Below are 26,445 nucleotides of genomic sequence, written 5' to 3' on the forward strand. Positions count from 1 at the left end.
TCCGCCAATTTGGTTCTTTGGGCAAACATACAGTATCAGATTGCAATGATACCACTGTTAATACCTGTGCAACTGTGCCTTCATTGGTGAAAATTAAATAGTTGTGGTAAAGTGATGACCATTCAGAAAAGTGACATATTGAGAACATTTGTCAGTGCCGATGTGTAATGCAAAATGGCTGACAGTGTTACATCGGCAACTTTGTAACACTTTCACTAGATACTGTCTAACATAACCTCAAATCAAAGCTGTTATAGTGATACCTCTGACTGTGTATAAAGTCTTTATATAGTGTTGCTTAATATATATAGAAATGTTGATGTAAAAATTTAGATTAAATCAGACAATAATGGAGAATTTGAGACTGCTGGTGCTCATGTGGTGCTCTGTCTATGCAGGGAGAAAGATGGGGTGGAGCTGACAAGGGATGAGTCCTTCAAGTACCGCTTCAAGAAAGATGGCCGCAAGCACGTCCTCATCATTAATGAGGCAACTAAGGAGGACTGTGGCCACTACACAGTTAAAACCAATGGTGGTGAATCTATGGCTGAACTCATGGTGTCGGGTAAGTGCTCACGTCAGACAACACAACAGATTGAAATACATCTCTGCTCAACAATGTTGAACATGATAGCTAGTATCCGGGGGTCCAACCACCTGCAGTCCATAAAGCATGTCCAGTTTAAAGACAGACAAAGCAATCCTTGAACTAGAGTACTGGGCTGAAGATAAAAAAAAACAATGTGAATCTTCTTCCTCACCCTTCACCGAGACCCAGCCTACTCTTATGTCCCTGTCACTCCAAGCAAGCCCCTGTTCTGCCTAACCTTGAAACATGGCTGCCCACACCATCAACCATGTCACTATGTCAAGGCTACAGCACAGACACAAGTCTGTTCAAATACCAGCTAAAGTTAGAAGACATGGCCCATATATTTTATCTGAAGGGTACAGGCTCGTGCAGGTGACCCTCAATTGTCTATATGTGTCTTTGTCTGTCTCTGTCTCTGTCTCTCTCTCGCACTCTCTCTGTATGGGTTCTGTCTCTCTGTGTTCTCTTTCTCTCTCACTCTCTCTATTCTGTCCTGTTGTACTGCATGTTTAATTTCTTCTTAATATCTAATTAGTGCCAATAGGTGTATATTTATAGGGATATTCCAAAAAGATGGGGAATACAGCAAACTAAAAATGTTGTCCTATTACAGCGAGAATAGAGAATCAACCCACAGGAGAGGTGGTAGAGACATTGGATGATGACCATTCAATGAAAACGAATGTAGGAGAAAATCTAAACGAACGTAGGACAAAAATTAAATAACAGTAATTTAAACCATTACGTGATTGAACAACAACCATCAATTAACAACGTCACTTCAGCAGTTTCAACTGTGACAAACCTTAGCCGTGTCATAATGCATCTAAAAACACCCATTCTCCACCATCTCTTACAGTTTTTCTCGATTGTTTACACACATTTTCTGAAAGCATGGCTCATATTCTCAGAACTCTACACACAAATCAAAAAACACACACAATGGGCAAGACCCCTCAATTCTCCAGCAAAATTAAACTTTACATTCAAAACAATGTTATTTCTTATCAAAATGGTGTTTTGTTTTCAAATGACACACACAAACCATCATATGAATATACATTTATAAGAACCAGTTGAACACTGATGTGCTCAATGTAAAACACTATGATGAATGGAAAACACAGACAGTACATACATAAGTGTGTTGTAAAATATTTGAGAATATTGTTTTTATACTCAGAACACACAAATACACGGTAACAAATATATTTTATTTTTCCCACAAAAACAATGTACACAGTGTACATCCCATTCCCAACCAACACAAAGCTGCACATACAGTGGTCTACATACAAAACAGAAAAATTTAATGTATACAGTTACAGTAAAAAAATAAATAAAATAAAAATAAAAACCATGCTGCATCCTCTCTTCTGTTGTGGTCTGGCCACAGCACCTCATCCACATCACAAGCAATGTTTTCCCTGGCCAAGCAGCGGGGGAAATATCGCCTAGCGTGGCGATTCCAGCCATGAAAAGCATCAGCTGCTATATCTCCACATGCGTCTTCCATAGCTTGGAGAAGAGGTATACGCGTTTGTGGATTTCGGTCATACACTTTCCATCTCCAGGCAGAAAAAAATTCCTCAATAGGATTGAGGAATGGAGAATATGGAGGGAGATCAACAACTAAAAAGCGTGGGTGGGCAGTGAACCAGTTACGAACCAGAGCAGCCCTGTGGAAACTTACCTTGTCCCAAATGACAACGTACCTGAGCTGCTCTGGGCCATCTACCTGATCTGGTGGAATGAGTGTGTTGTGTAGGGTGTCCAGGAATGTGATCAGATGGGCGGTGTTTTAGGGGCCAAGGGTAGCATGGTGATGGATGACGCCGTGGTGGGTAATCGCTGCACACATTGTGATGTTCCCTCCGCGCTGGCCAGGGACTTGAACAATGGCACGCTGGCCTGGATATTCCTTCCCCTCTTTCGTCTTTTTGTGAGGTTGAATCCAACCTCATCAATGAAGATGAACTGGTGCTCCACTGCAGCCACCTCTAGCTCAAGGACTCTCTGAAACACACATTACAATATCAGAAATAGACATGGAGTGGTCACTATTGTGAAGCACAATCATTATGATTACAATATTGAAATATGTATAATTTATACAGTGTTGAGAGTATGCATCAATTGTGGGATTGTATAGGACTCACTTGCACGTAGTTATCGCAATTCTTTGACTCTTTCTGAATTGCGTTCAAATGGCACCCTGTAGACCTGCTTCATCCTGAGATTATTTCTGCGCAAGACACGGTCCAGTGTTGATAAGCTTACCCTATCAATATTTTGAAATATCTCATTGTTTTCTATTATTTTTCTTTGTATTTGACGTAATGTTATGGCGTTATTTTCTAGGACCATGTTCATGATTTCAGTTTCCTGTTCAGGAGACAGAACACATTCCCGACCACCTTGTGTTGGTAATCTTTCAGTTCTGCCAAACAAATAGTAAAATACTGTAAATACAAAGTAGGAATACATTTCCCAAATACTTGAAACATACTTTATTTTTACAGTCCTACAGAACAGTCCACAGGCAATACTGTACTACTGTACTCATTGAGTACTGTATTGAGATGCAGTACTGCAATTTTCTAGTGAGAGTAGATTTCTTACCTATTCTCATTTCAGAATGTCCGGATGATGGATGCTACAGTGTACCTGCTCAAATTTGGCTGTACTCTTTGCCCAGCCTCCCTCATTGTTAGACCATGGTTGACCACATGATCAACCAAAGTGGCTCGGATCTCACCAGAGATTACGATCCTTGGCCTTCCTCGTCCTCGTCCTTGTCCTCCCCGTCCTCCTCCTCTTACTCTCACTCCTCTGGCTCTGCCTCTGTTTCCAATGTTGGCATCCATTGCTCCAAAACAGAAGAGCTCACCTGTTGCCCTTTTATGCTAAAGCTCTGATTGCTAATTGTAAAACTGTGTGACGGGTGTTTGCCCATGTGATGAGTCAGTGTGCATATTTGAATGGCAGTGTGTTCATTGTGAAAACAAGAGATTTTCTGCATGAAAATTGTGCCAAATGCAAAGAATTGTGTGTAGTGTTTTGTCAAAAAGTGTGTTTTAGAACTGCAATTTGAGTGTAAAGCAGGAATTGTGCTTGTAGTTTAGCAGAATTGGTTCAGGGGGTTGGTGCATGAGTTACATGTTGTGGTCATTGTGTCTCAAGTACCAGTATTTGTGTGTAAACAATTGAGAAAAACTGTAACTAAACATCAGTTTATGACCGTTTTACAATCCTAACATGACCATAAATGCCCAGTCATTGATGTCAAGAGCTGCAGAGTGCAGACATTGGTTTTGCAGTCCTAAAGTTAGATCTGCAATTTGTTTGGAACATTTTGGATGTAGATGTACAGTACCAGTCAAAAGTTTGGACACACCTACTCATTCATGGGTTTTTTGCTATTTTTACAGTTTTAGAATAATAGTGAAGACATCAAAACTATGAAATAACACATATGGAATAATGTAGTAACCAAAAAAGTGTTAAACAAATTAAAATATATTTTATATTTGAGATTCTTCAAAGTAGCCACCCTTTGCCTTGATGACAGCTTTACGCGCTCTTGGCATTCTCTCAACCAGCTTCACCTGGAATGCTTTTCCAACAGTCTTGAAGAGTTCCCACATATGCTGAGCACTTGTTGGCTGCTTTTCCTTCACTCTGCGGTCCAACTCATCCCAAACCATCTCAATTGGGTTGTCAGGTGATTGTATAGGCCAGGTCATCTGATGCAGCACTCCATCACTCTCCTTCTTGGTCAAATAGCCTTTTTTGGTTACTACATAATTCCAAAATGTGTTATTTCATAGTTTGATGTCTTCACTATTATTCTACAATGTAGAAAATAGTAAAAATAAAGAAAACCCTTGAGTGTGTAGTTGTGTCCAAACCTTTGACTGGTACTGTATATAAACAGACATGTATGTTTGTATATATACTTTTATCAAACCAAATCAAAATCAAATCACATTTTTTTTTCACATGGGCCAAATACAAATACAAACTTATCATAAAATGCTTACTTAGGAGCCCTTTAACAACAATGCAGGGTTTTAAAAAAATGAAGTAAGAATTTTCTGCTACATGGACAAAAGGAAAAATAATAACACAATAAAATAACTATAATGAGGCTATATACAAGGGGTACCGGTACTGAGTAAATGTGCAGGAGTACGGGTTAGTCGCGTATGTAACGACGGTCATCAGGAATGGACCAAGGCGCAGCGGGTTGAGTGCTCATAATTAACTTTAATGAAAACACTTACACAAACAAAACCAAAACGATGGACGACGAATACAGACTTGACGGCAAAAGACAGCAATTCAAGAGACAACCTCCCACAAATTACAAACACACCCTAATATATAGGACTCTCAATCAAAGGCAACTAGACAACACCTGCCTTCAATTGAGAGTCCACACCCCAATTAACTAAACATAGAAACAGACTAACTAGAAAGAACATAGACTAACAGAGCAGTGACCAAAAAAAAAACGGAATACATAAATCAACTACCCTATACATAATACACACACCCCGAACCACATAAACCAAATACCCTCTGCCACGTCCTGACCAGCCTACACTAACAAAATAACCCTCATACTGGTCAGAACGTGACAGCGTAATTGAGGTAATATGTACAGTACATGTAGGTAGGGATAGAGTGACTACGCATCGATAATAAACAGAGAGTAGCAGCAGCATATGTGAGGAGTGTGAATCTATGTCTCTGTGTGGCGTCAATATGCATGTGTGTGTGTGTGTGTGTGTGTGTGTGTGTGTGTGTGTGTGTGTGTGTGTGTGTGTGTGTGTGTGTGTGTGTGTGTGTGTGTGTGTGTGTGTGTGTGTGTGTGTTGCAGTGTCAGTGTAGTATGTGTGGGTGTGTGGTTTCCAGTAAGTGTACATTGAACCTGTGCAAGAGAGTCATTGCAAAAAAATACATTTGAATAAAATAAGGGGGTCAATGTAAGTAGTCCAGGTAGCTGTCCATTTGATTAACTGTTGAGCGGTCTTATGGCTTGGGGGTAGAAGCTGTTAAGGAGCCTTTTGGTCCTAGGCTTGGTGCTCCGGTATCGCTTGCCGTGCGGTAGCAGAGAGAACAGTCTATGACTAGGGTGGCTGGAGTCTTCGACAATTTTTAGGGCTTTTCTCTGACACCGCCTGGTATAGAGGTCCTGGATGGCAGGAAGCTCGGCACCAGTGATGTACTGGGCCGTACGCACGACCCTCTGTAGCGCCTTACGGTTGGATGCCGAGCAGTTGCCATACCAAATGGTGATGCAACCAGTCAGGATGCTCTTGATGGTGCTGCTGTATCATTTTTTGAGGGTCTGAGGACCCATGCAAAATCTTTTCAGTCTCCTGAGGGGAAATATGAGTTATCGTGCCCTCTTCACAACTGTCTTGGTGTGTCTGGACCATGATAGTTTCTTAGTGATGTGGATACGAAGGAACTTGAAGCTCTCGACCCGCTCCACTACAGGCCCGTCGATGTAAATGGGGGAGTGCTTGGCCCTTCTTTTCCTTTGTCTTGCTAACGTTGAGGAAGAGGTTGCCAGGTCTCTGACCTCCTCTCTGCAGTCTATTTCGTTGTTGGTGAACAGCCCTGCTACTGTTGTGTCGTCGGCAAACTTAATGATGGTGTTGGAGTTGTGCGTGGCCACGCAGTCATAGGTGAACAGGGAGTACAGGAGGGGACTAAGCACGAACCTCTGAATACAAAAGTATCTTGTGTGTAGTATTTTGTTGTGTGTCGCTCAGGGGTTGTTGTGTTTAGTTGAATTTAAAGATGATGTCTGGTGTCTGGCCCGCCTTACAACAATAGTTTATCTGGGCCTCTATTCAAACTTAGCCATTGCCAAGAATTACAAGCTGCCAATCCCATTATGCTCTTGGGAGCAGCTTCTCATTGCTCCTGTCTGCTAACTTCATTCTGCTGTAACCTTCACTAAGAGTGGAGTAGTTTACATTGATCATTGCGGATTGAGCTTGCAGCGTCCATTGATGTCTAAAAGTATTTGTTTCCTGTGTGGATCAGATGCCCTATCCTCTATGCATCTGGTGTTGTATATACTGTATACTGTATACTATACAGTATATCAATGTCACCTAGGATTCCCTAGTAAAAGTCCCCCAGAAAAACCTTGGATCATAATGAACACACCCATACTGTGAAATACTTCATATACAACATACATTGTGAATCATCTCTGACCTCTGACCTCTGACCCTTTAGAGAAGGAACTGGAGGTGTACCAGAACATTGCTGACCTCACGGTGAAGGCAAAGGACGAGGCTGTGTTTAAGTGTGAGGTCTCAGATGAGACTGTGAAGGGTATCTGGTACAAGAACGGCGTGGAAGTGAAGGCCGATGCCAGGACCCATATTACACACATTGGCAGGTGAGAATGGTATCCATACTGTTGTACTGAGTAGGATCAGAAGGTTTGTTGAGTAGTTGGACAAATACTATTGAAAATTATGTTCTCTCACTGAAGGATCCACAAACTCACTATTGATGACGTCAAACCCGAGGACCAGGGTGACTACACCTTTGTTCCAGAGGGTTACGCATTCAACCTCTCAGCCAAACTCAACTTCCTGGGTACCTTTACAATTACACCATGTCATGTGCCCCTACATTTCGTAATGATCATTTTCATCTAATAAATTAATTGCGTGTTTGTCTGCTTTTCAGAGGTCAAGATTGATTATGTGCCTCGCCAAGGTATACCATGGTTTATTCTTCATCCTCGGAGCCTCTTATTCAATTGCAAAGATTATATGTCTTGGATTGCCGGATTAAGAATACATTTACATATGTTGCATGTCCATCATTCTTTACTCCTGAAGATCCTCCAAAGATCCACCTGGACTGCATGGGTCACACGGCCGACTCCACCATAGTGGTGGTGGCTGGGAACAAGCTGCGACTGGACGTGCCCATCACTGGAGACCCAGCGCCTACTGTGATCTGGACAAAGGGAGAAAAGGTAAAGTTGCTGGTTTTCCTCATTAGCCACACAGGCTAGCACATAGCCTCTATTCCAATCTTGTGTGAACGCTGGCCTCTGGCCAGTGGATGTTTAGGAGAGACTACCTCAGTTCCAATGACTGTACAGATGATCAGGTAAGGCTTGCTGTGAGAAGACTGAACCATGTTGTTTTGTCTGCCCCATTAGTAAGTCATAGGCTGTCTGCTACTTTGTATGTTCACTCATACAATTAACTCTTCCACTACCAGTGGCCACATACTGTTGACTAGCTTAATTATTAATGTTTCTTTCCTTGTTTTTTCACTATCAGCTATGGGATTGACCTTGTTTTCCACTTTCAACTCTGTGGTTTCCCATGTTCTCCATTGTCAACCTTTTTAATTTATGAATTGACTAATTGTTTCACTTTCATGGTGAGAGGGTCCCTTCCTCACCCATCCCAACAGGTAGGAGGTCTGCAGGTGATCACATGACCTAAATGCCTGCAGGTGACTGGTTGATTGCGGGGAACGGGAGGTTAGTTGGTGAGAAGGGGAGGACAAGAGGGGAATACCCTCTGGCCTCCTCTTCAGCACCCTTACTGCTTTACTCTGCTCATGTAGGCTGGCTCTGAGGTGGCGGCAGAAACATGGAGCATCAAGGATGGGGATGTGAGTGTGGCCCTAAACACCAACGCTGAGGCCTGTGCATGTCTCTTTTCAATCTCTGTGTTACTACTTCTCTCCATAACACCTGGGTTCCAAAAAATGCATCTCTTTCCGATGTATATTTCGTTTAGTGCATTTTTGTCAGTCTCATGCTGTCCTTCTTTCTCTTCTGACATCCCTGTTACTTTTTATTCCTCATGCTCTCACACACTGTTCACGTCAAAACGTCAAGGATTTTATTTTGTCTGTACCAATAGAGGCCTGGGTGGCAACATGTTGCCTGATAACTTAACACAGCATTCAATGCTAATTAAACAATGCATGCAGTTTCATACTTTCATGACGATCAGGTAAGAGCATGTTCGAAATATTTTGCTGAAATGAAAGACATCGAAGGGGTGACACCATGGCAGAACTGTAAGTATTATAGCTGCTTTTGCATGAACATTTCAGCTGAGTCTATGAGTAAACCTCCCAGTGTGGTTGGTTTTCATGCCAAAAAGCATGACCAGGTAAATCCTTTCCAGCCAATGTGTCTTGGAAAGTGTATTTCATCCTTTTTTGGCTTTGACAATAAACAGTATCATCAAGGTTATGTTCACTACAACAGACCGGAAACAAGCAAGCCGAAGCAAGGAGGGACCTACCTGAATTTGTCCTTTAAGAAACTCTTGTTTGCAACGGTGTGCACTAATGAATACACCCCAGATCAGATGATAAAAACGGTTCTATTACGAATTGGAATTGATCCCTTTAGTTCAGTTGAATGAGAATGACTCCACTAATGATCTGCTGTCCTTATGAGTCAGGTGATGACAGAGGGAGATGGAAGGCTCCACGTGGAGAGCACCAAGGGACACTGTATCTTCACTATTGAGGGAGCGGATAAACAGGACGAGGGCCTCTACTCTGTGATTGTGCGGAACCCTGCTGGGGAGGACAAAGCTGACATTAACGTCAAAGTTGTTGGTAAGATGCAACCACTGTCCACAAGGATTTTTGTTGATACATTTTTCTTTCTGTCATTAGTCAAAGAGATGAGAGACATTAGTTGAATCAGGTTGTAACTTGCTTATCCTGTATTTTACACTTCTTGAACTTGGGACAAAGGTTCTATCTGCATTTTTGTCCAAATGAAGTTATTGTCATAGCCTTGTACTGTTCAATGTTCTCTACCTATATAGTACTCTAAATACCCCAATGCATTTTGTTGTCCAAAAGAATACTAGATAAAAATTGCGGACACCATTCAAACCAATGAAGGTTTGAAACTTTAAAGCCAACTATCTCAGAATCATATTTTTGCAGATAGAACCTTATAGTCCCAAGTCATCTTATTCATGTTTTTTTTTTAATAGCCTTTTCTTTTCCTCAGATGCGCCAGACCCTCCCTCGGCCCCAAGGATCCTCAGTGTTGGAGAGGACTCCTGCGTTGTCCAGTGGGACCCCCCTAAGTCAGATGGTGGCAACCCGATCATTGGTGAGGATATACAGTAGCGTGCATAATGTCTTACCAGATCTTATGTTCAGGCATACACAATGCTCACTTGTTTACAGCAAACATGTGTAGAGAAAACAATTTGTAGTTTGATTATAGTATATTGACAGGTACAGTCACATGTCTATCAGTGGAGGCTGCTGGGATGACGGCTCATAATAATGGCTGTAACAGAACTGAACGAATGGAATGGCATCAGACACATGGAAGTCATGTGTTTGATGTATTTAACACCATTCCACTAATTCCGCTGCAACCATTAAGGTGCCACCAACTTCCTGTGATGTCTATAGTAACAATGTTTGACTTTTTCTTCCCAGGCTATGTGCTGGAGAGGAAGAAGAAGAAGAGCTACAGGTGGATGAAGCTGAACTTTGACCCCTACACTGATACTACCTATGAGGCCAAGAGGATGATAGAGGGTGTGGAATATGAGATGCGTGTCTATGCAGTGAACGCCATTGGCATGTCATGTCACAGCGCTGCCTCACAACCCTTCATCCCAGTGGGTGAGTTCCCCTCCTATGTGATTTTCTTTTATGGACATCTATGAAATTGAACTTGCCTGTTTGAGGGATGGGGAAATACATTTTGTTCCATGTAGCACCTCGTACAATCAGGTCATTCAAAATGCAAACAGATAGGTGTCAGCTTTCAAAACTTGTTGGTGTAAACTTTGGGCGGTGGAGAATGATTCATGGGATGAATGGTCATCATATTGGCGCGTGCTCTGGTGGGGCCAAGTCAGCTAAAGGTATCAGTCACTCGCCAGTCATATGATTACGTTTACATGCACACTAATAATTTGATATTAAACTAATTATGGCAGTAGGACCAGTATGGTAAGTCAGGTAAACACCTTACACTTAATCGAGGTAAGGTCAAAATCGAAGTAAACATATGCCAATTAAACACGGGTTCTCTAAGTAATCTTTTGAATTATTAGGACATGTGTAAACGGCTTAATCGGAGTCCCAGCAATGCATTTGATCTGCGCTTGTGCCAGCACCAGCAGCGCAAGCCTCCCTCTTGTGCGCGAGGGAAGTTACCACAAGAGGGCACAGTGGTCTGAAAGCATGTATCTTTACAACGCAATCATGTATTATGCCAAATCAATTAAATTAAACCATTACTTATGAGAAGCAATTCACCTCACATACTGTAACCTAACACCTCACATACTGTAACCTAACACCTCACATACTGTAACCTAACACCTCACATACTGTAACCTAACACCTCACATACTGTAACCTAACACCTCACATACTGTAACCTAACACAGTCTGAGCTAGCCCATGTAGATGAATAATGCAGAGAGGTGTGTGCAAACCTGTGTGTGCAAACTGAAAATATGCATCTTAGAAATAGTTCTCACATACAAACTGTATATGTCCGGACTCAGAATGAAATAGGCTTCCCAAAAATAACATGGTCACTGTGGTAGAATTTTTATTTTGATTGGTGATTTTGTGCATTTATTAAAGTCCCTTCAGGAAGCCTGATTTCAGATGTGTCCATGTAAACAGGATTATTAGGAAAATCCTTCTTCTTACATTGCATGTAAACGTTTTAATCAAACTATTATATTCATCCGTCTATTCACAATAATCATATTATTGTGTGCATGTATTGTCACACTGTCACATAAACACAACTTTAGTCCTGGCAGAGATGACTGATGTGTGATTTACACTCACACTGACCTGCTGTGAGCTGACCACGGAACATAAACAGAGCATAAAAACAGACGAAACAACCCCAATGTTCTGACTGCAGCTACATACCTGTATTCTCTGAAGATAATGTTGATATTACTTCCTTGATAATACAGTTGCACTAATATGTCACAAAATTACCAATTTGATGTATCAAATTGTATGTATTTTTTACATGATTTTAATTGAAAATGTGCAAAACTGTTTTCATCTTGAAGTATTGACGTCAGTGCGGTCTATCACTACAGTGAATTGTCTTGGGGGTTCGGCTACTGAGAGTTAAGTTCACATATCCCCTAAGCCATGTAAGGTCTACTATGGAATCACAACAGGCACCTGCAACCACTCAACAACAACACATGGTCATCTTGACATTTGGTTCCCATGGCATGCAGACTTGTGCTTGTAAGGAAAACATGTTTGGGTAGACGCTGGCTAAAATAAGACTGGAGGTGTTTTCAGGACAGAAATCAGAGTCTGGTTGAATTAAGGGGCTCTCTTTGCTGTGTCTCTTATTCTTTTACCTTGGGTCCCCTTCTACCTTCTCCTTCTCCGGGATGTGAGTGTGAACATCGAGGTATCCGGACGGACCCATCTCTCGTAAGACAGCTGATTAGGAAACTATCCGCGGCATCCCCCTCTATAAATAATGGCATGTAAGCGCGCGGCGGGGCTGGGACCAGCTGCTTAGAACACAGGGGCTAGCTGCTACTGTTGAGGCTGCTCTGGGAGGACATTGACCCAGCTGAACTGCTGCTGTTGAGTGCTATCACTGAGGCAGAACAGAGAGAGAGAGAGAAAGAGGAGCAGCAGCAGAGTAGATTGAGGCGTGTGGGAGACAAGGAACAGGAGGAGTACGACAAGCTCACTTCGAACAGAACTATCTTAACCTTATTCAAGGATGACCAAGCCAATGCTGCCAAAGATGGCCGAGAAGAAGCCGGCAACGGAGGAGGTTCCAGTGGATGGTGCAGCAAAGGCACCGACAGAGGGGGAGGCCAAGCCAGAGGCATCAGCAGCACCTCCTCCAGAGGAACCAGCCCCAGATCCAGCACCAGAGGCCCCTGTTGAGCCAGCAGCACCCGCAGCAGAGCCAGTCCCAGCAGAAGGAGCCCCAGCTCCGGCACCCCCAGCTGAGGATGGGGCCTCTCCGGCAGAAGGAGACCCACCAGCCGATAGAGCTCCTCCAGCAGAGGGTGCCCCACCAGAGCCTTCCCCGGCACCAGAGCCCGTACCAGAGCCGGAACCTCCAAGGAGTAGGCATTGATTTATTTTTCTCTAAGCTAGGGTCAACTATTAGGGGCATGGTTTGTGCTGTAATAAATACTGGGATTTCTTTAATGATGATAATAATTATGATAATAAGATAGAAGGTAGACCCTGGCTGTGGTTTCTGAGGTTCTGTTCTCTTTTTTACTGTTATTGTAAAGGGCAATATAAGTAGGAATGAACAGTGCCACCTTCATTGGTAAATCAGAGATGTTTGTTGTTTAATGTATATCTTGTCTCTCTGTATTAAAACTCACAGGCGCAAAAGAGAAGAAAAGTTTTCTACTAACAGACTTTCCTATGTTGTTGTTCGTGTGTTGGCTAAAAAGATGAAAAGGAAGTTTATCAAAGTATTATGTTTGCTGTGTTCCTGTACTGCCGTTAGCCACCGGTTGGTCTTTCCCATTCAGTCTGACCCTTTAAACACAGACTGCACTCTGACCTCTAGTACGTGCCTACATGGCCCCCTGTCTGGTTAACCTGTGACATGGGACCATGGGCTCGGGGGCAAGGCAACTCTGTAACTCAACCTCTGATGGCTGTCAGCTTGAGCTTATTTTAGGCTGCTTTTGCAGGATGTCTCTATGTGCTAATGTGTTGTTACATACAAACTGTTTATGTGGTACAAATCAGCTATGACAAACAAATTACAAATGACCTCAGGTCTCTCTCTTGATATTTGGAGGATTATTCATGAAATAAATCTTTAGACTCTTGGATGTAAACAAAAAATGTGTGAGATACTCTCCATTTGTTTCTCCATTGTTATTTACCCATTTTCTAAGAAAAATGGTGACTTGAACATGACATTAAAATTTATAGGGACTGAATGGTTTCCATAGTAGCAGTGATGCAGCTAGTCCAGTATTGCAGCCTTGTCTCATAGACTAGACGTAACATAGTAAAGGTAAATCCAAAACACTGATATTAGTATGATATGTCATGTTTGGTATGGTTACCACAGGAGGTTGGTGGCACCATAATTGGGGAGGACGGGCTCATGGTAATGGCTGGAGCAGAATAATTGGAATGGTATCAAATACATCAAACACGTGGTTTCCATGTGTTTGATGCCATTCCTTTTACTCTGTTCTGGCTATTATTATGAGCCGGCCTCCCCTCAGCAACCTCCACTGATGGTTACAGAAGACAGATTGTTACCTATGGGAAAAAACAAAAGTAGGGTGGTTGGTCGGGGTAGATGGGTAGGCATATAACGCAAACGTCTAGCAACCCAAAGGTTGTGAGTTTGAATCTCATCATGGAAAACTTCAACATTTTAGCAACTTTTCAACTACTTACTACTTTTGAGCTACTTTGCAACTACTTAGCAAGTTAGCATAACGTGAACGTCTAACAACCCAAAGGTTGCAAGTTTGAATCTCATCATGGATAACTTTAGCATTTTAGCAACTTTTCAACTACTTACGAGTGTTGAGCTACTTTGCAACTAAGCATGTTAGATAACCCTAACCACAACCTTAACCCTTTTAGCTAACCCTTCCCCTGATCTAACCCTTTAACCTAACTCATAAACTTAACCTTAACCCTAACCCCAAACCATAATCCCTAGCCTAGCTAAGGTTAGCCAGCTAGCTAACGTTAACCCCCCAGCCACCTAGCTAGAATTTCTAACATATCAAACGTTTTGCAAATTCGTAATATATTGAACGTGTCGCAAATCCGTAACACATTGTTCGTTTTAGAAATTCGTAACATGTAATACGAATTGTAATTAGTAAACATGTCATATGAAATGGGTAATGGACATCCACAAATGAATACATACCATCCTAAATGGAGTGGCTTGGATTTGCGTATTATTTATTTAACCTTGATTTAACTAGGTAAGTCAGTTAAGAACAAATTCTTATTTACAATGACGACCTACACCAGCCAAAGCCGGACGACGCTGTGCCAACTGTGCGCCACCCTATGGGACTCCCAATCACAGCCGGTTGTGATACAGCCTGGATTCAAACCAGGGTGTCTGTAGTGACACCTCAAGCACTGAGATGCAGTGCCTTACACTGCTGCGCCACTCGGGAGCCTGCAAGGTCCATACTAAATCTCCAATGTGCTAGCTCCATGTCAGCTAGCCTGCAGGGGAGCTTAACACATGGGTTGCGGTAAGGTTGGAGACACTGTATTTCAGGAAGTGACTCATGCTTTTATTGGAGGACCCTAGTTTACATGGCTGCTACCTGTAGCAACACTGCACTTTATCTGCAGCTAAGTTAAGCTGCCTTGATGCTGAGGCATCAGTTACAGGTAGCAGTAAATCCACAATAAAAAATATCCTGCCTTGACACCTGCTGACACTGAAATGTTTCCTTCTCTGTTTTGCAACATGTCTTCTTTACAGTCACATCCTGTGACATAACATATAGAACTATTGATGTCTTTTTTCTTGTCATTGATTTCTTATTTAGACTAGAATAATGTTGCTGATCTCCCTCTCTCTTCCTTTCTTGTGTCCCTCTCTCTCTCTCTCTAAGCCCCAACCAGTGAGCCTGTCGGCCTGTGCGTGGATGACATCAGTGACACTACCATCTCACTGAAGTGGAGAACCCCGGAGCATCTGGGCTCGTCGGAGCTGGATGGCTATGGGGTCGAGTACTGCAAGGAGGGCTGTGAGTACTGGGGTCCAGGAGGGTCTGGCATTCAATATTTTGATCCCTGACACACACACACACACACACACACACACACACACACACACACACACACACACACACACACACACACACACACACACACACACACACACACACACACACACACACACACACACACACACACAATATCTGGGTAGATAAGGAGGAGGATGGCATGAAAGCTGTTGAAGAGAGTATTTCAATTAGGAACACATTATTTAAAAACCAACCTAACAATATAGAAAAACTGTCAAATAAATCCAAACAAATACAAATGCAGCAAAATGTCCAACATTTGACCCTCTTACATAAAACGACACTTGCTAGCTGTATCACACTTTCCATGACGAGCCATTATCTAAAAAGCTTTGGTTTTAGTCTGACAACACCAAAGGCCTAAGTTGTCAAGAGTGGTTTGAGCCAGGGACCATTAGCACAATGCTTATGTAATTAAAGCAATCCCTTCAGGGCTGGCTATGCTGGCCAGCTGCACATCAATGTTCTAACTCAATCCATGAAGGCAGCCCTAGTTGTGATGACATATAGGGATGGGGCACTGAGATTTCTTCGGATGTTGCGTTTTGACAAGTCTGTCTGGCCGTCTCTTGCCCACAGCTGATGAATGGGTGCCAGCTTTCGAGGGTCTGACAGAAAGGACATCTGTGATCATCCGGGACCTGCCGACTGGGGAGAAGATGCAGTTCCGTGTCAAAGCCTACAACATGGCAGGGCCCAGTGCACCTACCTCCCTAGCACAGGCCGTCACTATCCGCGAGATCATGCGTAAGCATTCCCCTATGATTGACTAAAACTAATCCCATTTTACCCTCCCTCCCATACAATGAGCGTAAAGTCCAAACATGTACAAAACATAAATATATTTTTTACCAGGGAAGTTCCTAAAACACTTGCACTGTAAGAGTAAGACATCATGAGTTTGTTCAAAACCTAAAGGTTGAAATGGAAAGTAAGTGGGGTGTCCTGCTGTGGTCTCCTCTCTCCTATTTCTCTACAGTTTGAGATATTTAGCTGATGAGGCGTGAAGTTAGCCTCCACTACCCTACATGGATCTCAGGGCTCACAGATCATGTTTGGGAACATACATACATTGCCAAGGTCATCAGCTATTTCGCTCTCAGCACCTAACAGATTAGCTGTGAGATGTATTTTGAGGTCTCAGATGCACACTGAAGCCCCCGGCCTTTCCGCTTGCTGACAGGATGATACTATCACTAAGTGCTGATTGGCAGTAAGGCAATTCCACGGTAACAGAGTGACACTGAGACTCAGATTTGTCACCTTAAAATGTATGTCAAACAAAAATCAATGATTGCAAAGTTAAACAAAAACACATTTACTTGTTGAACAGTGCAGATGCAAAGTTTGGTAACAGAATGATGGCACAAACTCTCATTCTGTTACGAAACTCTGCATCTGCACTGTTCTTTAAGTAAATGTGTTTTTGCAACATTGTTAAAAGTAGTCCTTGTGCATAGAGTTTTATGGTTTGTTTAACTCTCCAATTATTGGTTTTTGTTTGACATACATTTTAGAGTGAAAGTCTGTGCCACTGTTACCATGGAATTGCACTGAAAAGCACTTGATGTTGTCAACTCACACTTACTATTACCTCACAGGCAATTGGTCAATGTACATGAACAGTAACTCATTAGACCAGTAATGGTGCCATCAAGCTAAAAGTGATAGTTGAAAGGTATTGTGGTACTTCCAGTCTCAGGGAAAAGTCTGAGCCATGAACCACCTTCTAGGGTTGGGCGGTATGCAGATTTTCATACCTTCAGACTGTTCCTGTACCATAGCAGGGTATACGGTATTACTGGCAGTGCACACAACGGCAGTATTTTTTCCCCAAAAACAATTCCCATAGCGGACGCTAGCTAAATGCAAAGTAACTTTATTTATTATATTTACTGCATTCGTACACAATTTAAAAACTCAAAAATGCTATTCAGAGAACAGCAAAAACAAGCAATTGACAACAATTGACTCCAGCCATTATCACCTTGGCTGCTGTAGCTTCATTCACCTCAGTTGATAAGGGACATAAATTACATTCTTCAGCAACATGTCTTACAGCAATTAGCTGCTACGCACTAGATCAGCACCGGGATTCAAAACTTGAGTTTAGTTTCAAGTCAAACAGCAGTTACCAAGTAATTTACAGCCATCTTCCACCTCTGCACTGTTTTGAGAGAAAAGTCGGGCTGTTCACTGCAAACAGCCTTCCCGCCCACTCCGAGGTGTCTGCATGGTCCTAAAGCCAGCCCAAATTCACAACCCTGATTGACAGTATTGAGGAGACGGTATACTGCTCAAGTCTACCACTTTCCCCGTAAACGCACACCACAAAATTGTACCCAAACACTTTTATTCATTGACATCTTATGATATTTTTGTTCACAGAGAAACCCAAAATCTGGATTCCTAGAAATCTCCGCCAGACCCTCATCAAGAAAGTGGAGGAGACAATCAACCTTGTGATCCCTTTCCAGGTATGGGCTAGCTAGAGTACATCCTTCACACTCTATAGGATGAATGTACTGTATATATGCTGGTGCCCTTGCCCATATGAGAAATATGTTGAATGACTTAGGAACTAGAAATGGCTATTTCCTTTTCTTTGGTGCACATTGAGTTATGGAATAGTGCTACCCCATGAAACAATACAGTTTACTGTAGAATACTACAGTAGGCCTACTTACTATAGAATTAAACACACTGTAGTATCCCTCGGTCATATGTAGTACAGATCTTAATTTGACCACCCTGTTGCAGGATAACTTTTCAGAAATGCAGGAAATTGAACACTTGTAGTGTATTTGAGGTTTAAAAAGGCTTCATTTTTCAACAAAAATGTCCATTAATTTAAATCCACATAATAATTCACGTCCTGATACTGCAGAATTATTTTCCTGCTGTAGCAAACAGGCCCAAATAAGATCCTACATCTGTATTTGCTATAGCATTTTGTAGTATACTGTAGAATACTATAGTAAACACTACAGTTTTATCCGCACCCAAAAATACTGTAGTAAATACTACAGTAATGTCTGCAAAACACTACAGTCCGCAAAAACATTAGTTTTTTATGTGTAGTAATACTACAGTATTTCATGTTCATATTCCCCTCCCTCATAACCCAATTTGTGCCACCCATAAGTGAGAAACCTACATGCCAAGTATAGACCATACTGTGTTCACTACAGGTTATAGAAAAGAGCAGAGGCTCTGAACTATCTGTTCAGACCCCAGTCCTACCTATCTACAGGTTTTGGAAAATTTGCTCTTTTAGTATTTGTCCAGTAGGTTTCCTCAAGGAGAAAGCCCCCTTTTGTATGTCAAAGATAATTGAACAAAAACACTATAGTAAATACTACAGTAATGACTGCAAAAACACTACAGTAAATACTACAGGATACTACAGTAAATCACGCTATGTCTCTTTATTTGTTTCTGCTTTTCCCTCAAGACTATAAATACATACAGCTTCAGTTTTGAAACTGTATCCTAGTAACACATGCAATTGACAGACTGATAACTGATACAGACATGATTCTCTTAAGCAGCTCAGTGAGTAACTGCTGAAAACCACAAGCCAAGGAGTCTGGGCCACCTCCAAATGTACCACCATCTACTGTATTCATTAGGAACACTTATCTAGGTTCAAATTTGCCATAAAAATATCTGAACAATATAATATTTCAAATGTATTGGTCTGGAGATGTACTGAAATCATCATCACCCCTGGAACTGTATTGATTATTTAGTAAACGTAGGTTATTGAGGAAAACCAATATTTCACACATATTAACTTACTTGTACTGCAGTCCTCCAGAATCTTGTTAAGTCTTTCTAAAAAATATTAGAATGTTTAATTTCCAATCTCAATTATTTTTTATTTTAGGGCAAGCCTAGGCCTGTGATCACCTGGAGTAAAGATGGGGAGCCTCTGAACCCAAAGCAGGTCAGCATCCGGAACAGCGACACCGACACAATCCTATTCATCCGCAAGTCAGAGAGGAAGGACTCTGGGAAGTACGAAGTCAAGCTGCAGATTGAGAATGTTGAGGACACAGCCAGCATCTCAATTCAGATAGTCGGTGAGGAATCCTCACAACTCTAATGGTTTGGAATAGAAATGTTTTATGATTGATCAGTGGCACTATCAGTTCACTCAGAATGGGTTTATGCTGTATCTGAGTTAACTATGAAACTGACACATCCCGTAAGCTGGTCCCTTTGCCGACATTATCAGTGGATATTGAAACAAAACCACACCTGCCCCTAAAATACAGCGTAAACAATATTCTACATGTACCCACCGTGTGGTTTACCTTTCTCTGTGATTGATTGAATTGGAGTTTAAGGTAAAGTTATGGTACAGTATGTTGACTCGATAAATATTATTTCTTATCTTTAGATTTGCCTGGGTCTCCAGAGAAACTGAAGATCATGGATGTTTGGGGCTTTAACGTGGCTCTGGAGTGGAAGCCACCCAAGGACAATGGAAATTGTGAAATAACCGGCTACATGGTTCAGAAGGCTGACAAGAAGACCATGGTGAGAGTCAATCTGCTGGGCAGTGTCTAACATGAAAATGTTCTCCTCATTAATTTGTGCAAGAGGTTCATATACGACAGAAAACTAGCAATTAATATTGGTCAGACAATATTAAATGAGTAAGGTTATACGAAGATCATACACTGCCCCACACATGGCAGGTTCAGGAAAGCATGATCTATATTCTAAATGATGATTAGGCTAATATTTATTTTCTAACTGACACACAGAGGTCATCCCAGTGTGTGTGTGAGAGGGCGAGCTGCCTGATAATTATCTGTTAGTTCTCTGGCTGGGCTCAGAGTGAACTATGCCAAGCTCTGAGTGTTAGAACGTTGGGTTTAATAACCATGCCATTGGCAAGGCAAGGTATCTAAGCTCTCTGACACATGGCCATAATTGACTAATGTATGTACACTATGTGACGGGAAGAATGCTACATGGTCACCGAGGGGTATTTTACCCTCCCTTGTGACACACAGTCAGCCACAGCTAGGCAGAGAGCCTTTGTGGGCAAGGAGAACTGCATTCTGGGCCTGTTTGTTTGAGCTCCAACTGCCACCTTCCACCACCCCAGGCAGCCACCCAGAGCACAGCAAGCCAAGCACACCCTGTTTTTAGCCCCCAGCCTTGGCCTCATACTGGACATGGCTTGTCTGTGTAGTGATGGAAACCCATTGTACTTCTGAGCTGCAAGGTTAGTGGCTAAATAAAAAGCTCCCTGTTCAGGTTTCACACAAGTCATTATTAGACCCAATTAATTTCCTCCATCTCACAATGGCAGGCTGTGAGATATGAGATTATCATGTTACAAAGAACAATATCTCAATTGGATATCAGAGATGCCCCATTGCTAAATATAACACAGTTGGGCCCCTTTGTTTGGCAAACACTCATAGGAGTTGGCATGCATTCTCATTCTCTCAAGACACGTTACACTGACATTGTGGTTTAGTTGTTCTGTAGTATTTTGGTAGCCCTAAAATAAGGTCTCACTTAAAAATGAAGATTTTGACTAAAATGTGGTTGGTTTTCAGGAATGGTACACTGTCTATGAGCTATATAGGCGAACTAACTGTGTGGTGGCTGATCTCATCATGGGGAATGAATACATCTTCCGTATCTACGCTGTGAACATGGTAGGCCTCAGCCTAGAGCCCTGCTTCTCAGCAGACAGTGCCTACATCCAGAAAACAGGTGGGCTCCCATACTTGGCGCACCGTTCATGACAGTAATACCACTCTGACATCACAACTATAAACAAACAATAGTTATGCATTTAACATGGTCATTGTGTATGCAAACTCAGCAAAAAAAGAAACATCCCTTTTTCAGGACCCTGTCTTTCAAAGATAATTTGTAAAAATCCAAATAACTTCACAGATCTTCGTTGTAAAGGGTTTAAACACTGTTTTCCCATGCTTGTTCAATGAACCATAAACAATTAATGAACATGAACCTGTGGAACGGTCGTTAAGACACTAACAGCTTACAGACGGTAGGCAATTAAGGTCACAGTTATGAAAACTTAGGACACTAAAGAGGCCTTTTACTGACTCTGAAAAACACCAAAAGAAAGATGCCCAGGGTCCCTGCTCATCTGCGTGAACGTGCCTTAGGCATGCTGCAAGGAGGCATGAGGACTGCAGATGTGGTCAGGGCAATAAATTGCAATGTCCGTACTGTGAGACGACTAAGACAGCGCTACAGGGAGACAGGACGTACAGCTGATCGTCCTCGCAGTGGCAGACCACGTGTAACAACACCGCAACAGGATCGGTACATCAGAACATCACACCTGCGGGACAGGTATAGGATGGCAACAACAACTGCCCAAGTTACACCAGGAACGCACAATCCCTCCATCAGTGCTCAGACTGCCCGCAATAGGCTGAGAGAGGCTGGACTGAGGGCTTGTAGGCCTGTTGTAAGGCAGGTCCTCACCAGACATCACCGGCAACAACGTTGCCTATGGGCACAAACCCACCGTCGCTGGATCAGACAGGACTGGCAAAAAGTGCTCTTTACTGACGAGTCGCGGTTTTGTCTCACCAGGGGTGATGATCGGATTCGCATTTAACTTTAAAGGAATGAGCGTTACACCGAGGCCTGTACTCTGGAGCGGGATCGATTTGGAGGTGGAGGCTCCGTCATGGTCTGGGGAAGTGTGTCACAGCATCATCGGACTGAGCTTGTTGTCATTGCAGGCTATCTCAACACTGTGCGTTACAGGGAAGACATCCTTCCTCATGTGGTACCCCTCATGCAGGCTCATCCTGACATGACCCTCCAGCATGACAATGCCATCAGCCATACTGCTCATTCTGTGCGTGATTTCCTGCAAGACAGGAATGTCAGTGTTCTGTCATGGCCAGCGAAGAGCCCGGATCTCAATCCCATTGAGCACGTCTGGGACCTGTTGGATCGGAGGGTGAGGGCTAGGGTCATTCCCCCCAGAAATGTCCAGGAACTTGTAGGTGCCTTGGTGGAAGAGTGGGGTAACATCTCACAGCAAGAACTGGCAAATCTGGTGCAGTCCATGAGGAGGAGATGCACTGCAGTACTTAATGCAGCTGGTGGCCACACCAGACACAGACTGTTACTTTTGATTTGGACTCCCCCCCTTTGTTCAGGGACATATTATTCAATTTCTGCTAGTCACATGTCTGTGGAACTTGTTCAGTTTATGTCTTGTTATGATCATACAAATATTTACACGTTAAGTTTGCTGAAAATAAACGCAGTTGACAGTGAAAGGACGTTTCTTTTTTTGCTGAGTTTATGTAGGAGCAGAATTCACATGAAATTCATTAAAAACCTGTGTAAAATCCATAAACTTTCTGAACATAAGTTGAGCACTGCACCTGTTCATCTGTTCATCAGGTTTCGAATACAAGCCTCCAACTTACAAGGAGCATGACTTTTCCGAGGCGCCTAAGTTCACACACCCTCTAGTGAGCCGTTCAGTCATAGCAGGCTACAACGCCACCCTCAGCTGCTCTGTCAGAGGCATCCCCAAGGTGAGATGTCCCTATACAAGCGAGAATGACAGAGACAAAGGCTATGCTGCTAACCATGAATGATATAGTGATTTATCACCATCAGAATGACCATCAAATCAGCATGACTATTACATTATCATCATGTCTGCTACTAGTACTGTAGGGGGACGACAAGCATGTCCTGACCAGTAAAAACTATGAGCCTTAGTTATAGCAGATAGACGTTATTTCATTGTTTTTCCATTTGCATTACTCTAGGTAAATCTAGTTCACATTGTAACCTCTCTCTCTCAGCCCAAAGTGACATGGTACAAAAACAAGATGGACATCTCCAACGAGGCCAAGTACCGTATGTTCAGTAAGCAGGGCGTACTCACCCTGGAGATCCGCAAGCCCTGCTCATTTGACGGGGGAGTGTACATGTGCAAAGCAGTCAACGCCAGTGGAGAAGACGCAGTGGAGTGCAAGCTGGAGATTCGCCGTAAGTATCCCTAACACTACTCATTTTTTCTCTGCTGGTGAGCTCCTTAACACACCTGGCCTGCCAACCAACTGCCAAATCCATTGTCATTCTTGTATGCTCAGTGGCCAGTTTATTAGGTACACCACCCTGTTCATGAAAATGGTTCGCTCCTACAGGCAATGAATCATGTGGCCATGGCTTGCTATATGAATCATGCAGACAGGCATCAAGGTTTCCAGTTACTGGTCGATTGAATGTTAGAATGGGTAAAACAAGTGACCGAAGAGACTTTGAGCGGGATATGATCGTCGGTGACAGGTGGGCCGGTTGCAGTATCTCAGAAACGGCCGGCCTTCTGGGCTTTTCACGCACGACTGTGTCTAGGATTTATCGAGAATGGAGTGACAAACAAAAACATCCAGTCAGCGGTAGTCCTGTGGGTGAAAACAACTCATTAGAGGTCAAAGGAGAATGGCAAGAATGGTGCAACCTAACAGGCGGGTCACAAACATGCAAATAACAGCGCAGCGGTGTGCAGAACGCCTTTCGGAATGAACAACTCGTTGGTCCTTATCACGGATGGGCTTTTGCAGCAGATGACCGGGTACCACTCCTATCAGCTAAACACAAGAAGTGGGTCCAGTGGGCACGCGATCACCAACACTGGACAACCGAGGAGTGGAAAAACATTGCCTGGTCCGAAGAATCCCGGCTCCTGTTGGATCATGCTGATGGCGGAGTCAGGAATCAGCGTAAGCAGCATGAGTCCATGGCCCCATCCTACCTGGTGTCAACAGTACAGGCTGGTGGCGGTGGTGTAATGGTGTGGGGAATGTTTTCCTGGCACACGTTAGGTTCCTTGAAACCAATTCAGCAATGTTTCCATATCCCGAAGAATTCAGGCAAAGTGGGGTCCGACCCGGTACTAGATGGGCGTACCTAATAAACTGGCCCTTGAGTGTACATGGGGATTGTTACAGTTATGACCACCGTAAATAGGGATGTAATTGTCAAGGTTTCAACTTCCTGTGTACTTCACTCTGTTTCCTGTCTGGAACAGGTACCCTTAGTACATATGTGTCCATCAAATATGAAGTCATATATAAATGTCTGAAAATGTCATAATATATGAATGCTCCCCAACTCATATTTGAAACATGCTTTGAGGGTTCCTTATGAAATATTACATTTGGACATCAAATCTGAGATGGAAGAATTCTACTTCTAGAACATGCATCATGGTAATGATAGTATGTTCCAAAGGGCAAATACAGTAAATCTATTCTTCCTATTTGAGATTTCATGTTAACATACACAGACATATCATTATGTCTTCATAAGGGTATATTAACTCGCTGACGGACCTTTGGAATGTACACCGGAATACATGTAAAGGTTCTAAATGGATCCTGCCACCATTACATGATCCATCTCTTCTGACGTGTCTCTCCTTCTGTCTGTAACCCCACCATGCTGTGTCCTGTCATGCTTCTACCCTTTTTATTCCCAGCACCTGGCACTTTCCCCCAAGGTAAGCCCCCACACTCAGTAATAACTGAGGTCAATCCCATTATTATAGAATTATAGAATTAATTAGAAAATAATAAAAGGTGTGCCAAAATACTTAATCCTAATTGCTTCTGTAAATCGCTCTGGATAAGAGCGTCTGCTAAATGACTAAAATGTAAATGTACTATACATTACTGTATGTAACAATGTGCAAGGTCCATCTCACTAAATTTAAGGGTACGAGAAGGTAAAATATATGACAAAATATTGGATAATGTGAAAGGATAAGACACGTTTTACCTTATCTGTACGCTATAGATTTCTGGAAAAATCTATCTTGATATTAACAAATTGAACTGGAGATGTTATTCTAATGCCAATGTTATTGAAGTAACAGTCATTTCCTCAGTGGTAAGAATTGATCAAATGGTACGGATATTATAAATAATATATTTATATAGTCTAGAAATAAAATGAAAAAAGACAATAATTAGACTGAATAAAGTCTAACAATGTGAAGTATTATCAGTCCTACATTAATCACCAACAATAAGTCCTAGTATGTTTGATTTTTGAATTGGAAATATGATTCACGACATAGACTAATTGCCTTGCAGCTCAAATCACCAAAGAGGAGAGGGATAAGCAGATGAACAAGGCTGATTAGATGTAAAGAAGCCGGTTGAAGATAGGGTGGATGTCCTGTCTCATCCTACACGGACCTCCACTGGGACCCTGGCCAGACTACAGCTCAATGTGAAGAGACCAGAGATAATCCATTAGCTTTCATTACCCTGTGTCCCACTACCACCTCATTACGTGCACATGTCAATCTTCCCCGTTCCCTGTTGTGAAATCATCTGACGTAGGTCATCCAAGACATTACATTCATCCACATTGGGTTATTGTACCTTTATTTATTTCATGGCATAATTTGAGGAGTAGCAAAGGACTGCATTGTTTGATTCACTCTGGCATTGTTTGTAGTAAAGGGTTATTGAGTATCAGTGGCATAGAGTATTTGTTTTATGTCTGAAAAATAAATGCAAAGCTTTGTCATCGGGCAGTCTCACTTATTCAAATGCAAGTCTATCCCAGGTTTGTAGGGTACCCAACCATACTCATATTCCCAGCTGTAAACTGGTTATAATGCAAGTTAAGTAAACCACTATCCCTGGTGTGGCCTGTTCGCTAGTGAGGCCTTATAAAACCCCACCATTGTTTAACATGGGAAACAGACAGTGGACAGGGGTTAACACTGAGATGAATACACAGGTGGAGCAGCACTCGTGTGCCTCATGCTGCCCTACCCACAGAACATGATCACTATGAGGTCAACAAACAGTTGACGCTCTGGCGCTTGAATGCCAGTGGGAATGAACAAAAGCTGCTGTGTATTAACGTAACAAAGTCTAACTAAGGCCAAAAGAGGATATAGCAATATGTTTAATGTCTTTGGCCAAGTGATGAGGTGTGGGGAGGGTTGGA

General features: G+C 42.5%; 1 protein-coding gene and 1 non-coding gene across 2 annotated transcripts in view; both read left to right on the top strand.

Annotated features, from left to right (window-relative positions):
- Nucleotides 1–26,016, top strand: part of LOC106563522 (myosin-binding protein C, cardiac-type) — a 41,287-nt gene extending 15,271 nt beyond the window's left edge. The window contains exons 13-30 of the mRNA XM_082957827.1: nt 399–565; nt 6,854–7,019; nt 7,116–7,222; nt 7,316–7,345; nt 7,471–7,610; nt 9,070–9,229; nt 9,636–9,740; nt 10,079–10,267; nt 15,244–15,378; nt 16,018–16,185; nt 17,827–17,915; nt 19,328–19,523; nt 19,844–19,983; nt 21,021–21,180; nt 22,867–23,003; nt 23,280–23,466; nt 24,959–24,979; nt 25,575–26,016. Coding sequence (XP_082813953.1) covers nt 399–565; nt 6,854–7,019; nt 7,116–7,222; nt 7,316–7,345; nt 7,471–7,610; nt 9,070–9,229; nt 9,636–9,740; nt 10,079–10,267; nt 15,244–15,378; nt 16,018–16,185; nt 17,827–17,915; nt 19,328–19,523; nt 19,844–19,983; nt 21,021–21,180; nt 22,867–23,003; nt 23,280–23,466; nt 24,959–24,979; nt 25,575–25,624 — 2,347 coding nt within the window. The 3' untranslated portion in view covers nt 25,625–26,016. The remainder of the gene's footprint in view (nt 1–398; nt 566–6,853; nt 7,020–7,115; nt 7,223–7,315; nt 7,346–7,470; nt 7,611–9,069; nt 9,230–9,635; nt 9,741–10,078; nt 10,268–15,243; nt 15,379–16,017; nt 16,186–17,826; nt 17,916–19,327; nt 19,524–19,843; nt 19,984–21,020; nt 21,181–22,866; nt 23,004–23,279; nt 23,467–24,958; nt 24,980–25,574) is intronic.
- LOC123725298 (U7 small nuclear RNA) lies at nt 18,698–18,752 on the top strand. The gene has a single exon (XR_006757796.1). It is a non-coding gene; the product is annotated as a U7 small nuclear RNA (small nuclear RNA).
- Nucleotides 26,017–26,445: the final 429 nt, after the last annotated feature.

Source organism: Salmo salar, chromosome 11 (assembly GCF_965601325.2).
Source record: "Salmo salar chromosome 11, fSalSal1, whole genome shotgun sequence".
Lineage (NCBI taxonomy): Eukaryota > Metazoa > Chordata > Actinopteri > Salmoniformes > Salmonidae > Salmo > Salmo salar.